This window comes from Leucopleurus acutus (assembly GCF_964270905.1).
Source record: "Leucopleurus acutus genome assembly, chromosome: 6".
Classification (NCBI taxonomy): Eukaryota; Metazoa; Chordata; class Mammalia; order Artiodactyla; family Delphinidae; genus Leucopleurus; species Leucopleurus acutus.
The window spans coordinates 85,148,634-85,164,191 of record NC_139149.1 but is presented as its reverse complement, the minus strand read 5'-3'; the positions used below and the strand labels follow the sequence as shown (position 1 = coordinate 85,164,191).

The following is a 15,558-nucleotide window of genomic DNA, read 5'->3' as shown; positions in this document are numbered from 1 at the left end:
ATCTAAAAAAAAATGGTACTGATAAACCTAGTGGCAGGGCAGGAATAAAGATGTAAACATAGAGAATGGACTTGAGGACATGAGGGGGGTTGGTGGGAGGTGGAAGCTGGGACAAACTGAGAGAGTGGCATGGACATATATACACTACCAAATGTAAAATAGATAGCTAGTGGGAAGCAGCCTCATAACACAGGGAGATCAGCTCGGTGCTTTGTGACCACCTAGAGGGATGGGATAGGGAGGGTGGGAGGGAGGCTCAAGAGGGAGGGAATATGGGGCTATATGTATGCATATGGCTGATTCACTTTGTTGTACAACAGAAGCTAACACAGCATTGTGAAGCAATTATACTCCAATAAAGATGTATAAAAAAAAGAAAACAAAGAAAATGTTTGCAAACTTGAAAAAATATATATAATTATAGAGCTAGTTATGAAAGATCCTCTAAGTTGCTATGAAGGTGGCTAATCTTTTTAATTAGCAGAGGAATAGGGTAGGGAACACGCCTACTGTGTCTGCTGCTGTGTATCTAGCAGCCATCAGAGTACCTGGCCAAAATAGGTGCTCAGTAAATACTCATGGAATGAATGCTAAGGGATTGTATGGATTTTTGAATCAGAGAGATTTGGTTTGAATCATAGCTCTGTACTGGAATCGTAATAATCTCTATCTCCAAAGGTTATTAAGAAGATTGAAAGAGGTAACACATGAAAAATATCTGGCACATGTATTTTCCTTAGTGCTGTTCATACTTTTGCTAATTTCATAACATTACATGTTACAATCAAATAGTATTCCAAATGACAAGATTAATAAACTGCTGCATGTTTTCTACCTGAATGTAGAGAGACTGTACATGTAGTAAAATCCTACTCAATAAATCTTTGGCTGATATACCATTAGAACAACCAAAGTGTTCAGAAAAAGTATTTCCTACTTCAAGGATTTTTAGAGAAGTCTGTATTGCTCATTTAGTTTTGCTGCACATGGCTTTCAGTTGTCTTTTTAGCTAGTGACCCTGGATTTTAACTAATGAACTCCAGCTGTTCTTATTTATTTATTTTTTTGCGGTACGTGGGCCTCTCACTGCTGCGGCCTCTCCCGCTGCAGAGCACAGGCTCCAGACACGCAGGGCCAGCGGCCATGGCTCACGGGCCCAGCCGCTCCGCGGCACGCAGGATCCTCCCGGACCGGGGCACGAACCCGCGTCCCCTGCATCAGCAGGCGGACCCTCAACCACTGCGCCACCAGGGAAGCCCACAACTGTTCTTATTTTGCCTTTCAGCGCTTCTCATTTAACCTCCTGTCTCCCTGGTCTCACATCCTTAAAGTTCTTACAGGAAAAATGGGACAGTGCCAAAGTTTTCAAATGAGGCCTCATGTCTTCTTGAGGGGAGAGGGCTCCTCTATGAAGGGCTCTCAGCTTTTACCCTGGCGGAAAAAGAAACATCCATTGTTGGAAACTGGATGCCTAACAACCTCAAATGTGTCAAAAAAATCCTTTGTGGTTTTTCATATTAAACAAGCAAAGCATTCAGTAAGGTAAGTCCATAAAACAGACCAAGAAAGTCCAAAGTTGAATACTAAATGTAATTGCAAACACCTGTGATGGAGAGGCAATTCCTCGGTAAATATGCAATAAAAGAAACATTGAGCATACAGAGCAATACACATCCAGTTTTTCTGAACCATGCTAAGAACCATCTGTTAGCAAAACTGGCAAAAGTTTTCACTGTGAAAGTCAAATGTCATCCCGAAAAAGTTGGCTGTGGGCAAAATCTGAGCGAGGCAGGCCTGAAGCAACAGGCAAGCTCAGCTCACAAAGGAAACACCAGGAGAACAGGGTGAACCTGGGCCTAGAGACCCTCCCCTTATGCTGGTGACCTGGGGATGTCTATTATGCTCAGAAATCCTCTTTAGCCTATCCACACATCTCTTTCTAAATCTGATTATCCTTTCAGGGGGACCACTAATACATACATCAGTAAGTACAGCTTCCATTATATTAAACACTTAAGGCCACACTTTCCTCCAGAATGCACCTGATCCTACCAGGCTGAATCCCCGGCTAACCTGATAGCCATTTGGCCCTTCTGCAAAAATTCAAAATGATGTATTTCCCAGGGGCTCTGGAAGACTTTTGAAAACGGCATCAAATTCAATTATAAACTCATTTTCTGAATTCCTTTTTCCATGCCTGTTTGCATGACCCATCCTCCCAAGCTCAGTTCAAAATCTATTGACTCTATTAGCCACATTGAGACTGACTTGTTCTCATCTCAGTTTACAAGGTCTTTGTTACCTCCATCATAACACTGGTTGCAACTTGAATCATCTGCTCTGTTACAACTGAAAAGATAGAGAGCAAAGATCAGGCTTTTTCTTCTCATTCTTCACAACACCCAGCAGCATGCTTTGCATATAGCATGTGCTCCATAAAGAAGGGAAGATGAAGTAGTTAAAAGGGAAGAAAGAAAGACCAGGGAGAAGCCATTTCTCTGGGTTTTTGATGAAACGAATAGCAATCCTGTCATCATTTTATTTCAAATGGCTTATGTAAAAAGGTTAATAAATTGCATTTTAATGATTTATTTTCACTATACTGGCTTCTTGATTTTTAAATTATAAATTGTTAGTTATCTTGATAGTGAACAAGACATCACTAAGGGAAAGTAAAAAAAAATGGAATAATAATAATAGCCAACATTTGTTGAACTATGAAGATAAAACTCTGTGATTAGTGTTTTATATGTATATTCTCATTTAAGCCTCATAACAACTCAGTGAAATAGGTATTATTATCCTCTTTCTGCAATAAACTGAGTCTTAAATAGGAAAAGTAATCTACCCATGGTCACACCATTAGTAACTGGTATATCTAAGATTCAAGCTCAAGTCTATCTGATGCCACCAGACTTCTCACCCACTTGCTCTACTGTCCAGGGTTCAGAGAAAATACAGGCATAACACTAAAAATACACGTTTTCCTAAGGAGTTTTTCAAGTGCTATCTCAACAACTTTTTTTCAGACAAACTGCTTACTGAGAATTTGTGTGAGTATATTATTTACTTTCTCTTTTGTATGGCTTTTTCTAGGGTTATATAGATACAGCCTTAGCACTTAGCATGGGACCAAACTTGCAGAAGATATTTAGTAAATACTCACTGAGTTCATACTTTGGGTCAACTAATATAATAGATTTGAATTCTAATTTCCTCAGGAATAAGTAATAAAATGATTTGGAAAACTGGTGTGAAGAATAAAATTGCAATTATAACATTACTTCTATAAATATAAAAAGCTAGGGCTTCCCTGGTGGTGCAGTGGTTGAGAGTCCGCCTGCCGATGCAGGGGACTTGGGTTTGTGCCCCAGTCCGGGAGGATCCCACATACCGTGGAGCGGCTGGGCCTGTAAGCCATGGCCGCTGAGCCTGCACGTCCGGAGCCTGTGCTCTGCAACGGGAGAGGCCACAACAGTGAGAGGCCCATGTACCGCAAAAAAAAAAAAAAAAAAAAAAAAAAAAAAGCTAGATATTGAATGGATAGGCTCAATGCATTTTTATCAAATCAAAAACTTAAAATATCTCTTGGGTCCACTCTACTGTTCTTACCTTCCCGGATGGCTGTAAATGGGACTCCTTCCTCTGCATTCATGCTGATGACTTTTAAAGCCACTAGTTGTCCATTTATCCTAGAAGAGTCGGGGGAAAGGGCACAGATTTGTTGACATGGCCCATAGCAGCAATTTATACTAAGGATGGTTTAACAAAAGTAGCTTTCCTTCAAAATTTATTCCAGTATATGAAATGTACAATTTTCTCAAAATAAAAAAGTTTAAAAAGTCATATGTATATATCAAGCCATTGTTTTCTCTTTACCAAAGTGATACATATTTATTACAGAAAATATGGAGAATATGGGAAAGCACAGAAAAAAATAACCCAACAAAGCCAGCTTCATATTTTGATGTATATTGTTTCTTTTATTTCCCTTTGTGCACTTGTTTGAGCCATTCTTATTTTTCATCTGAATTATTGTAATGACCTCCTAGCAGTCTTTCTGCTTATATGTTTGTACCCCTACTGTCTACTTCCAACAGTAGCCCAGGGCATCTTTTTCAAAGTGAAAGTCAAAACAAGTCACTTCTGTGCTCAAAACCCACCGTCATCTCCACATTTCATTCTGAATAAAAGCCAAATTCTTACAATTGCCTCCTAGGTGCTACCTGACCTGCCCAGTCACACCATTCTCTCTCTCTTCATCTCTTAAGTCTCTCCTTATTCATTGTTCTGTTTGCTGATGTAAGCTAAATGCCAGAGAACAGAGAAGATTTTAAAGTAAGTAAAACTATATTGTTTTTAATACAGTGGGATTCACATCGTATTATTAGGAACCTGTTTTTTCTCCATTTAACTTTTTCTGTTAGTCATTCTTGTATTATTTGACATTTAATAGTAACATTTCATCATATAAATATGTACAATGTATTTTGCCAATTCCAAATATTTTAACATTGTTTCTAACTTTTGGCTATTATAAAAATGCCTGGACGATCATATTTGTTCATATTTGTAGATAAATCTTTTCATACAGCCTCTGTTATTTTCTTAGGGTCATGGTGGAATTGATAAATCAAAGAGTATGCAGTGCACAAATTTTTATTGTTTTGAACACATGTTCCCAAATTGTGCCGCAGAGTGATCACACCACTAACTGGTCGTGAGCCTGGCCATTCTAGCACCCTCTCGCCAACAGTGGGCAGCATTGTTTGTTTTTTGTTGTTGTTGTTGCTTTAAGATTTCATATTTTAGAACAGTTTAGATTTACAGAAAAGTTGAGAAGATAGTACAGAAAATTCTCATATACCTCACATCCAGTTTCCTCTGTTGTTAACATCTTATATCAGTATGATACATTTGTTAAAATTAATGAGCCAACATTGATACATTATTATTAACTAAAGCCCTTAGTTTATTAGGAATTCTTTAGGTTTTTTTTTGTGCAGTAAAATTGTATTGCTTGTTGTGGGTTGCATTGTAAATTGGTAAAATTTGGGGAAATGCAACATGATCATATGTGTGAAAAGCCATAAAACTACCACACTCAGGAATTTTTCTCAATAGTTAATTAACAAAGATTTCAATAATTCCAAGTGCATGAAAGATATCATTCACTGTGTTAGTTACAATAGAAAAAAATAGAAATAGCTGAAATGTTCAACATTGGAGAAAAAACTGATTTGATTCATTTACATATTGCAATATGATTACCAGGATTTCTTTAGTTTTTACCTGATGTCCCTTTTCTATTCCAGGATCTCTTCTAGGACACCACATTGCATTTAGTTGTCATGTCTCTTTAGGCTCCTCTTGGCTGTGACAGTTTCCCAGACATTCCTTGTTTTTGATGACATTAAAGGTTCTGAGGAGTACTGGTCAAGTATTTTGTAGGATACCGCTCTATTGGAATTTTTCTGATGTTTTTCTTATGATTAGACCACAGTTATGGGTTTTGGTTTCATCACATCATATTAAAGGTACATACTGTCATCAAAATTTATGGCTTTTGATGTGGCCTTAATCACCTGGCTCAGGTAATACTTATCAGGTTTCTTCACTGTAAAGTTATTCTCCCCCCACCCCCTTCCATACTGAACTTTGGGAGAATGTCACTATGAGTAGCCCACACTTAAGCACTGGAAAGTTATGCTCCACCACCTTGAGGGTGGGTTATCTGCATAAATTATCTGGAAATTTGTCTCTTCTCTCCCATTTATTAATTAACTGAACCACTTATTTACAGCACTATGGACTCATAGTTACTTTATACTTTGGGTTATAACCCAATAAATACTATTTTATTAATTTTGTTGCTCTCATTTTTCCACCTTTGTTCTTTGGGAGCTTTTTCAGTTGGCTCCTAGGTATCTTTATCCCCATAAATGTGGGGCTTCTTTTTGGGGGGCATGTTTTTATCTTCATTTTTTGGCCTATTTAATAGGTAAAAAGGATTATCACACTTTAATTTCTATTCCTTTAAATAACTGTGGAACTGAGTTTTCATAAGGTTATTGGTCTTTTCTGTTCTTTTTTTTTTTTTTTTTTTTGCGGTACGCGGGCCTCTCACTGTTGTGGCCTCTCCCGTTGCGGAGCACAGGCTCCGGACGCGCAGGCTCAGCGGCCATGGCTCACGGGCCCAGCCGCTCCGCGGCATGTGGGATCTTCCCAGACCGGGGCACGAACCCGTGTCCCCTGCATCGGCAGGCGGACTCTCAACCACTGCGCCACCAGGGAAGCCCCCTCTTTTCTGTTCTTTTGTGGTTTACCTGTTTGCCCATTTTTTATTGAAATATTTTACATATACTTTTCACCAATTTCTTTTGTTTGCCTTATCATATCTTTGAAATTTTAAACTTAAAAATTTTTATGATGCTCAGTATTTTCCAAAATGTTTTACCTGGAACATAGCTCTGTGAAATTCTCCTTATCCCCTACCCTAAATTTTTCTGTTCAAATATGTTTAGAAAATGCTTTACACTTCAAAATTTTTCTTCATCTTTTTAATTTTAATTAATTTATTTATTTTGTGGTACATGGGCCTCTCACTGCCGTGGCCTCTCCCGTTGTGGAGCACGGGCCCCGGACGTGCAGGCCCAACGGCCATGGCCCACGGGCCCAGCTGCTCCGCGGCATGAGGGATCCTCCCGGACCGGGACACGAACCCGTGTCCCTGCATTGGCAGGCGGACTCCCAACCACTGTGCCACCAGGGAAGCCCTCTTCAACTTTTTTAGAGAGTCATGGTATACATCAACATTTTAAAGATGCTGAGAGTAGCTACAATAAAGGATCACATTTTATTTTGTTCTAGTGTTACCCGTGTCAATTGCACAATGGTAATGGTTTCAGTGAAACTTCTATTAAGGTGTCTCAGAACCGGGGGGGTCCCTAGAACGTACTTGGATAGATGGGGCACCATGGACATGTCCAATCTTCCCTTACAGGTTCTGACTTAAGTGTTACATATAGACAGACCTTTCCAGTCCAAAAGTTACACAGACTTCCCTGTTTATTCTTCTAGCTCTTGTATGTTTCCTTTTTCATTTAACTCTTTAATCTACTGGGAATTTATATTGTATATTTACCTTTTCCAAATTGCTAACAATCCTCCCATTTATTGGACTGTTTATTTATTTATTTATTTTCCCTGCTGATTCGACATGCCACCATGATTGTATATTAGATCTTACTAATACTTGGATTTGGGACTGTTCTGAACTTTTACAAATCGTATTTCTTTGATCTGTCTTATACTTGTGCTACACTATTTTAATTATCGTAGCTTTTGAACATATTTAGAATACATTAAAACTCTAAATTACAGAATCATTGACATCTTTGTGCTACTAGATATTCTAATCCAAATATCCTTACAAGGGTCCCTGAAATGATCTACAAGACCCTATATAAGGCCCTACTGCATCTGCAGCTCCTCACTGTCCTCACATCCTTCCATTCTCCCAGCCCAGTGCCAGGCCTCCTCCTGCCTCAGGGATTTGTTACTTGCTGTTCCCTCTGCCTGAAACTCTCTTCCACTACACACTCACACAGCTCATGCCTCACCTTTGTCAGTCTCTGTTCAAGTGTTCCTTTCTCAGTGAGGCCTCCTCTCTCACTATTTAAAATAGTAATTCACCACCGCACTCTGGCACTCCCTATTCCTCTTCCCTGTTTTATTCTTTTCCAAAGCATTTTCACTCTTTGACAAACTCAGTCAAAGAGTTCATTTGTTTATTGCCTCTCTCACCCCCACTAGAACATACACTCCATAAGAGCAGGGATTTTTGTCTCTTTTGTTTTCCAATGAGTCCTTATTGGCTAAAATAGTGCCTGGCACAGAGTAGGTGCTTAATAAATATGAGTAGAATGAATGAATGCCTTTCTGGCTTTTTCTTCAAGTCTTTTATATCCCTTACTAAATCTTTATATAAATCCTGCCTTTTTTTATTTTTTAATTTTTGGCCACGTTAGGTCTTTCCTGCTGCGCGTGGGCTTTCTCCAGTTGTGTTGAGCGGGGGCCACTCTTAGCTGTGGTGCACAGGTTTCTCATTGCAATGGCTTCTCTTGTTGTGGAACACGGGCTCTAGGCACGTGTGCTTCAGTGGTTGTGGCACACGGGCTCAGTGGCCGTGGTCCACGGGCTCCAGAGTGCAGGCTCAGCAGCCGTGGCACACAAACTTACTTGCTCCACGGCATGTGGGATCTTCCCGGACCAGGGATCGAACCCATGTCTCCTGCATTGGCAGGTGGATTCCCAACTACTGCGCCACCAGGGAAGTCCCAATCCTGCCCGTTTTTGATTGTAATGATTTTTTTGTTGTTGCTTTTTGAGAATAATTTCCCCTACAATATTTTCTATTAAGTGGTTATTGCTAATACATAAGACAACTTTTGATAAGTATATTTTGATTTTGTAACTGATCACCTTATTGTTCTATCTCACTACTTCTAATAGTTTCTTAAATGACTCTTTTGGGTTTTTTTAGGTAGACAATTCTATAATCCACAAAAATTATATTCAGTCTTTTTTTCCTCGTTGCATTGGCTAGAATGCTTATGATAATCTTTAACAACAGAGAATAGTGGGCAGCCTTGCCCTACCTCTAACTTAATGGCTTTAACAACAGAGAATAGTGGGCAGCCTTGCCCTACCTCTAACTTAATGGTGATGTCTCTAGTATTTAACAAAGAAAAACTATGTAGACTATTGATTTGAAATTATTCTACAACATAATGAGTAATTATCATTCTAATCCTATTTTGTTCAGAGTTTTAAAAACTAGAAATTGATGTTGAATTTATCAAATGCCTTTTTGACATCTATCTCTATATGTTTCAAGCTTATAAATGTAATGCTTTTGTGGTAAGGAATAAAGTGAAAAGTTTGAGTGACCTTTCTCCATTCCAGTTTCAACCACTAGAAGTAGCTACTTTTAATAATCCCTTGTATATTTTTCCAGATTCCTCTAGGCACATACAGATTTGTACATGAACAGTGCTTTTTTTCTAAATGAGATCTTATATTGTTCTGTAACTTGCTTGTTTCTCATAAAATATTGGGCATCTTTTCATACATCTTATACTCTAGATGGTTGCGTGCTATTTCATTATATAGTGATAATTTAGCCAGTCCTCCATTAATGGATATTTGTAACCAGGTTTTTACGTTTTCTATTATAAATCTTGCTGCAGTTAATACACTGTTACATATATCTCTGTGCACTTGGATAGGGTATATATTTGTAATGTATTTTTCATTCTATTACTAGGCTGAATCCCTTGAAGGAAATCTTTTATATTCTTAGTACCTAAGACAGTTTATGGAAGTGAATTAAATCCTGTTTTTACATAATATATTTAAAATGGTATCTCCTCCCATATCCTCTTTAACAAGTAAAAATTATAACACAAGTCCTAAGATAAATAATAGTCTTGTATTTATATTAAATTTTTAAAATTAACATTTAACTACTTTGAGCCATTATTTTTCTCCATTGGAGTAACATAAATTAAAGAAATCAGACCTTCTGACTATCCCACCTTGACTAAAAGCTGTGGAGTTCGTGAATCTTCCAAATACGTTTAACCAAGTTTTTATTAGCCAAAATGGGCACTTGCTTTCTGGATGAACAATCTTTTTATTCTCCAGCCATTTTGTGTAGAATTGCAAGTGTAGAATACCCAGGATTAACCCTTCTTTGCATACTATGTCATACTTTGTAGAAACCAACTTCAGTTTCTTCTACAAAGGCCAAGTGGAAGAAGGAAGGAGAAAACCCAAGGCTGCCATTGCAAACCTCTGTCATTGTGTTTTGTGCTGAATGGGGGGGATATGAAAATATCTGTAGAGACACCTTATCAACTGTACTTCCCACCAGGTGAAGAGCAGTAATTGTTCTTTGGGTCAGTAGTTGAGAAAGTTTAATTTGAATTGAATCAAAAAAAGGAAAAGCTGATAAATTAGTGGGCTGATTTTAATTGGGGCAGGAGAAGTTTGTTTTCTTTCAAGGCTACTTCAATAATCATGTCTTTCCCTATTGACTATGGAGTCTTGCATAGGTCCTGAACTTCTGTCCTGTGTCAGCTGGCTTCATAATGTCAAATCCTGGGGGTGAGATCCTCATCTCTAGTCTCTCCCAGCTAATGAGTCACTCACCGGCTAATCCCCTTGTAAACTGTAGCGTAAGAACCTTCACCCAGCTTCTCCAAGTTCAAGTAAGATGAGGCTGCCCCAAAGGGGAGGCTCTTCCTCTGCATAAGGGGAATGAGGAGGAGTGAGAGGGGGGAAAGAAAAGAGCATTTTTTTAGTGTTGCCTTTTTTTTCCCCCAGAGAAATTAGACAGCATTGCAGAATGTACTTGGGAAGGTCTGCTCAGTAATTGCCCTGGAAATAAGGCCCAGCCTCTCCAGACAAGCACACATTAAATTCTTGATCAACATCAGCTGCTCACTCACCCACTGAAAACCCTGACTCAGATCCTCTTCCTGAAAAGAATCGCTGTTACTCCGTGGCCTTTTACTCTTGAACTTCCGGGCACGGACAGCCTGAAGTCCCCTGGGGTGAAATGAAGTCATGGAACATGATGCTTCTTTTAGGTCTGTTAGCTAGAGAAAAAGGAAAGTGCAGGAATAAAATTTATGCAAAGTCAAGACTCAATGGCTAGCATAAACCACTTTTTCTTTATTTGCCTGATGTTAACTCTTCAAATGTTTTCCAAGCTTCCTACACGCCCAAAAGGCACCTTTCCTGAACATCAGTTCCTTAAAAAATAAATAAAATAATGATATCAACTGCTGAAACACAACATTTTCTCTTCACCTAAAAATATATCTTTAAACACAGGTTAACCTAAATTTCTTTGATGGGTGGTTTCAAATTTTTCTCTGTTAAACCTACACTCTTTTTTTTTCATGTCCCCTTAATTTCTCTTTTTAGGGGAAAATTTTTCTAGTATAACATTGCTAATAAACATGAACTAATTACTGAAATTTTTAATCTGTAGGGTACCATTACTGCAGCTTGCTTTTTGAGGTTCAGCTCTCTAATTTAGTACTTCAGAGATTTCAAGAGAATAACTTTCTCGACTTCAAGTCAAGTGAGTTTCATGCAGCCCAAAGCATAGGATTATTTTTCCCTTTTGGCTTAAAAGAAAATCTCCAAATTTGATAACAACAATCACAAATTCTCTGTGACTTTAATAGAATTTTCTTTTTATTGATTTAGACCTAGTGCAGGAAAACCAGACCCTGCTACAGAAAGGGAGCCTCTGAACTCCTCGGTTTATGGATAGAGGAGGATGCTGCTCCTGGAATACAAATACCTTGATCGCAGCCTCCATCATCACCGGAGCACTCCTCTGACGGCTGTGTGCATCTCCTCCCTCCCAACAGCAATGGCAGCTGCATCCAGGCTGCAGAGTCTTTGCACACAGCTCTTGGCCCATAATCTTCTAGGTTCAAGGAGAAAACCCAGCACTTGAACCTCTCTCCCTCTGCCTCTCCTGTCCTTGTTCACTCCCTTTTTGCCAGAGGTCAGCAATGCTGGAGCTTTCATATGACTCACATGAGGGCTCTGCTTGGAGCAGCCTCATGACTTCAGCAGTTTTTCTTCATCGCAAGAAACTACACATCAGAAAGGCGGCCGCCTGCATTCATATGTGCGCAACTGAAACCAGGACAGCTAATACTGGGAAAGAATAAAATTTGGCACAATTAAAGTTCTTATTCCAGTCACAAGTTTGTGCTACTGGTATTCACGGTTTTTATGAATTTACATTGCTTATCCATATTATTGATAATATTTATTAGGCTTTCCTGGTGCTAAAGTGGATATGTTGAGGAGTATTTTCCCCCTGCCCTTCATCTGAAAGTATTTTATTTTTAAGACTTCAAAATAAATTTGCAACCTAGCCAACTTTTAGTAGTCAAAGAAACCACAGAACCCTAAAACAGGAAGAAAGCTAGATATCTACTCCATCTCTTTGCCTTTAAGCAATAGTGTAACTAAGAGTCCCAACGGGTACTCATTCATTCACCAATTCAAATACTATCTAGTGAGCGCCTGTGTTGTTCTTATTACTAAACAGGTAACAATGTTACACAATGGTGGAGAGAGAGAAGTTTGCATGAAATAGCTCCTTCTCTCCCTCTCTCCTCCCCTCTCCCTGCCTCCTTCCTTCCACATAAATGTAATTAACGTTTACTATATTAATACCATGACATGTCGAGGAACTACCTCAAGCTAGTTTGCAGTCTTTGAACAGAACTTTTCTCTCTCATAGACTCCTAAGGTCATTGTCACTATAATGTGCTAATTAGAGTGAGATGGAAAATAAGACACATATAAACACACACACACACAATCATTAAGGAAAAAATAAGTCATGTCTATTATCACAACAATATTTATATATATTTGATATCTGAACCTTACAAGAAAAGCCTTTCAGATAATTTAATTATAAGCATGTATGAAGTTTCATTTCAAAATTGCCACAAGAGACCTAAAACAAGTCAATTCAAAGATTCATTCCAATTAGAGACATTTAGTAAACACAATAGCAACAACAAACAGACTAGTTAACACTAATACAAAAAAATATTTTGTCAAACGATTAAACTTTTGCCTGATAATCAACAGAGAGTGAGAGAAGCTAGTTTCTCAAAATGTTTAATTCCATTAGAATTGAACACAATTTGATTATAATACATTTTATCAGAAATGCTGATTTCTTCCTAAAAGATTGTGAATTTTGTTATACAAAAGTTATACCCCAGACCAGGTGTGAGACAGTTATTCTTTATCACCCTCTAATTATTGTAAGTTTCAGAATTTTTAAAAGATTAGCATTTTTAGGGCTTCCCTGGTGGCGCAGTGGTTGAGAGTCCACCTGCCGATGCAGGGGACGCGGGTTCGTGCCCCGGTCCGGGAGGATCCCGCGTGCCGCGGAGCGGCTGGGCCCGTGAGCCATGGCCGCTGAGACTGCGCGTCTGGAGCCTGTGCTTCGCAATGGGAGAGGCCACAGCAGTGAGAGGCCCGCGTACCGCAAAAAAAAAAAAAAAAAAAAGAAAAGATTAGCATTTTTATTAGCCTAGGGGTAATTGACCTAAGTCTCAAGTTGCTAAAACAGAATAGTTTGATTTTTTTAAAGTTTAAAACGGTATGTTTAGATACTAGAATGGGCTACTGAGGGAAACTGTGAAATACCCTTCAGAATTTTCAAAAATAAAATAATTTATGGTCTTGTTTAAAGTCAAGGAAATGACTTAAGATATTTTCTAGCTCTATGTGATAAACAATTTTTGTTACCAAATATTTCTGAATAAGGACAGAAGACTTCGATGATTTCATTTTGAATTGTGAATCAGACCCAGTTCATGTGCCACTCCAGGTTGGCTGGACCTGCCTCAGGGCCTGGTTGGCTTCTTAATGGGAGAAACCCACTATGCTGTCTTGAAGCATGGCCACTCTTACTCATAGACCAAAGATCCCTCACACCAGAAGCTGACAAGGAGAGACCCCTGTGTCTTGCCACCAGTCTGAATGGACCAACAGAAGCTCTGGCTTCTCTAGCAACTACCTGTAAGGGCCAGGTGACACAATCAAGGAATGCAGGAAGTCCCACGGAAGGACTTCCACTATGAAACCAGCGATGTTTGTTGTGGAGCTGAAGCCAGCTCAGAAACATGCTCCATTTATGCTCTCCTTTCTTCCCTCCTTTACTTCCCTTTCCCTCTCATTTCTGCTTCCCTGGGATTGCTATGACCCTTCCCCCTCAAAATGAAGTGTTTGCATTTAAGCTCTTTTTTTTTTATTTTTATAAATTTATTTATTTTTGGCTGTGTTGGGTCTTTGTGGGCTTTTCTCTAGTTGCAGTGAGCGGGGGCTGCTCTTCATTGCGTGGGCGGGCTTCTCACTGTGGTGGCTTCTCTTGCGGAGCACGGGCTCTAGGCATGCGGGCTCAGTAGTTGTGGCTCATGGGCTCTAGAGCGCAGGCTCAGTAGTAGTGGCGCACGGGCTTAGTTGGTCCGCGGCGTGTGGGATCTTCCCGGACCAGGGCTTGAACCCGTGTCCCCTGCACTGGCAGGCGGATTCTTAACCACTGTGCCACCAGGGGAGCCCTGCATGTAAGCTTTTGCTTGAGGTACTGTTTCCAAGGAATCTGTGTGGACAAATGGTAGCCATTTTTTTAAAATTAGCCGTAAAATTATAGGTTATTAATATTTTCAGGCTAGATACTCCCACCCTACAATTTTGGAGTCTTTTTTCCTTTCTCAATTGGTGTGTATTCAAACAGCTAAGTTTAGTTGAGAGTTTGCACTTTTTCTAATCTTGCATTCTGTCTTTATTTGATTTAGCCAGATTATTAGGAATTTTGGTCTAATTATAACCTTTCTAGAATATGTAGATAATCATAAACATTCAACAGATATTAACATGAAAAATAATGTGAAGTCTGTGTCAGAAACATTAAAAATAATCCACCTACATCCAATGGAGTGCAGCTGTAAAAAAAAAAACACCTCTCTATATAATGACATGCAGTGATCAACAATATATACTTTTAAGTGAAAAACGGACAAAGATATTACAAAAAAAGAAAATTACAGACTAATGTCACTGATGAACATAGATGCAAAAATCCTCAACAAAATTCTAGCAAACAATGCAACAACACATTAAAAGGATCATACACCATGATCAAGTGGGATTTATGCCAGGGATGCAAGGATTCTTCAATATACACAAATCGATCAATGTGATACACCATATTAACAAACTGAAGAATAAAACAATATGATCATCTCAATAGATGCAGGAAAAGCTTTTGACAAAATTCAACACCCATTTATGATAAAAAAATCTCTGCAGAAAGTGGGCACAGAGAGAACCTACCTCAACATAATAAAGGCCATATATGACAAACCCACAAAAAACATCATTCTCAATGGTGAAGAACTGAAAGCATTTCCTCTAAGATCAGGAACAAGACAAGGATGTCCACTCTCGCCACTCTTAATCAACATAGTTTTGGAAGTCCTAGCCATGGCAATCAGAGAAGAAAAAGAAATAAAAGGAATACAAACTGGAAAAGAAGAAGTAAAACTGTCACTATTTGCAGATGATATGATACTATACATAGAAAATCCTAAAGATGCCACCAGAAAACTATTAGAGCTAATCAATGAATTTGGTAAAGTTGCATGACACAAAATTAATGCACAGAAATCCCTTGCATTCATATACATTAACATTGAAAGATCAGAAAGAGAAATTAAGGAAACAATCTCATTCACCATTGCAAGAAAAAGAATAAAATACCTAGGAATAAACCTACCTAAGGAGGTAAAAGATCTGTACTCAGAAAACTATAAGACACTGATGATAGGAATCAAAGATGATACAAACAGATGGAGAGATATACCATGGTCTTGGATTGGAAGAATCAATATTGTCAAAATGACTCTACTACCCAAAGCAATCTACAGATTCAAAGCA

At 38.7% G+C, this 15,558-nt stretch overlaps 1 protein-coding gene across 4 annotated transcripts in view; it reads right to left on the bottom strand.

The window, feature by feature from the left end:
* CDK15 (cyclin dependent kinase 15) overlaps positions 1-11,503 on the bottom strand; it is a gene marked incomplete at both ends in the record, with an annotated part of 84,551 nt that extends 73,048 nt beyond the window's left edge. For 2 of the 4 annotated variants that reach the window (XM_082840670.1, XM_082840673.1), the window contains 4 exons: positions 3,613-3,692; positions 10,216-10,310; positions 10,515-10,664; positions 11,381-11,503. In XM_082840670.1, the coding sequence (XP_082696796.1) occupies positions 3,613-3,692; positions 10,216-10,310; positions 10,515-10,664; positions 11,381-11,503 (448 nt within the window). The remainder of the gene's footprint in view (positions 1-3,612; positions 3,693-10,215; positions 10,311-10,514; positions 10,665-11,380) is intronic. The other 2 variants (XM_082840671.1, XM_082840672.1) reach the window with 2 other exon arrangements.
* Positions 11,504-15,558: the final 4,055 nt, after the last annotated feature.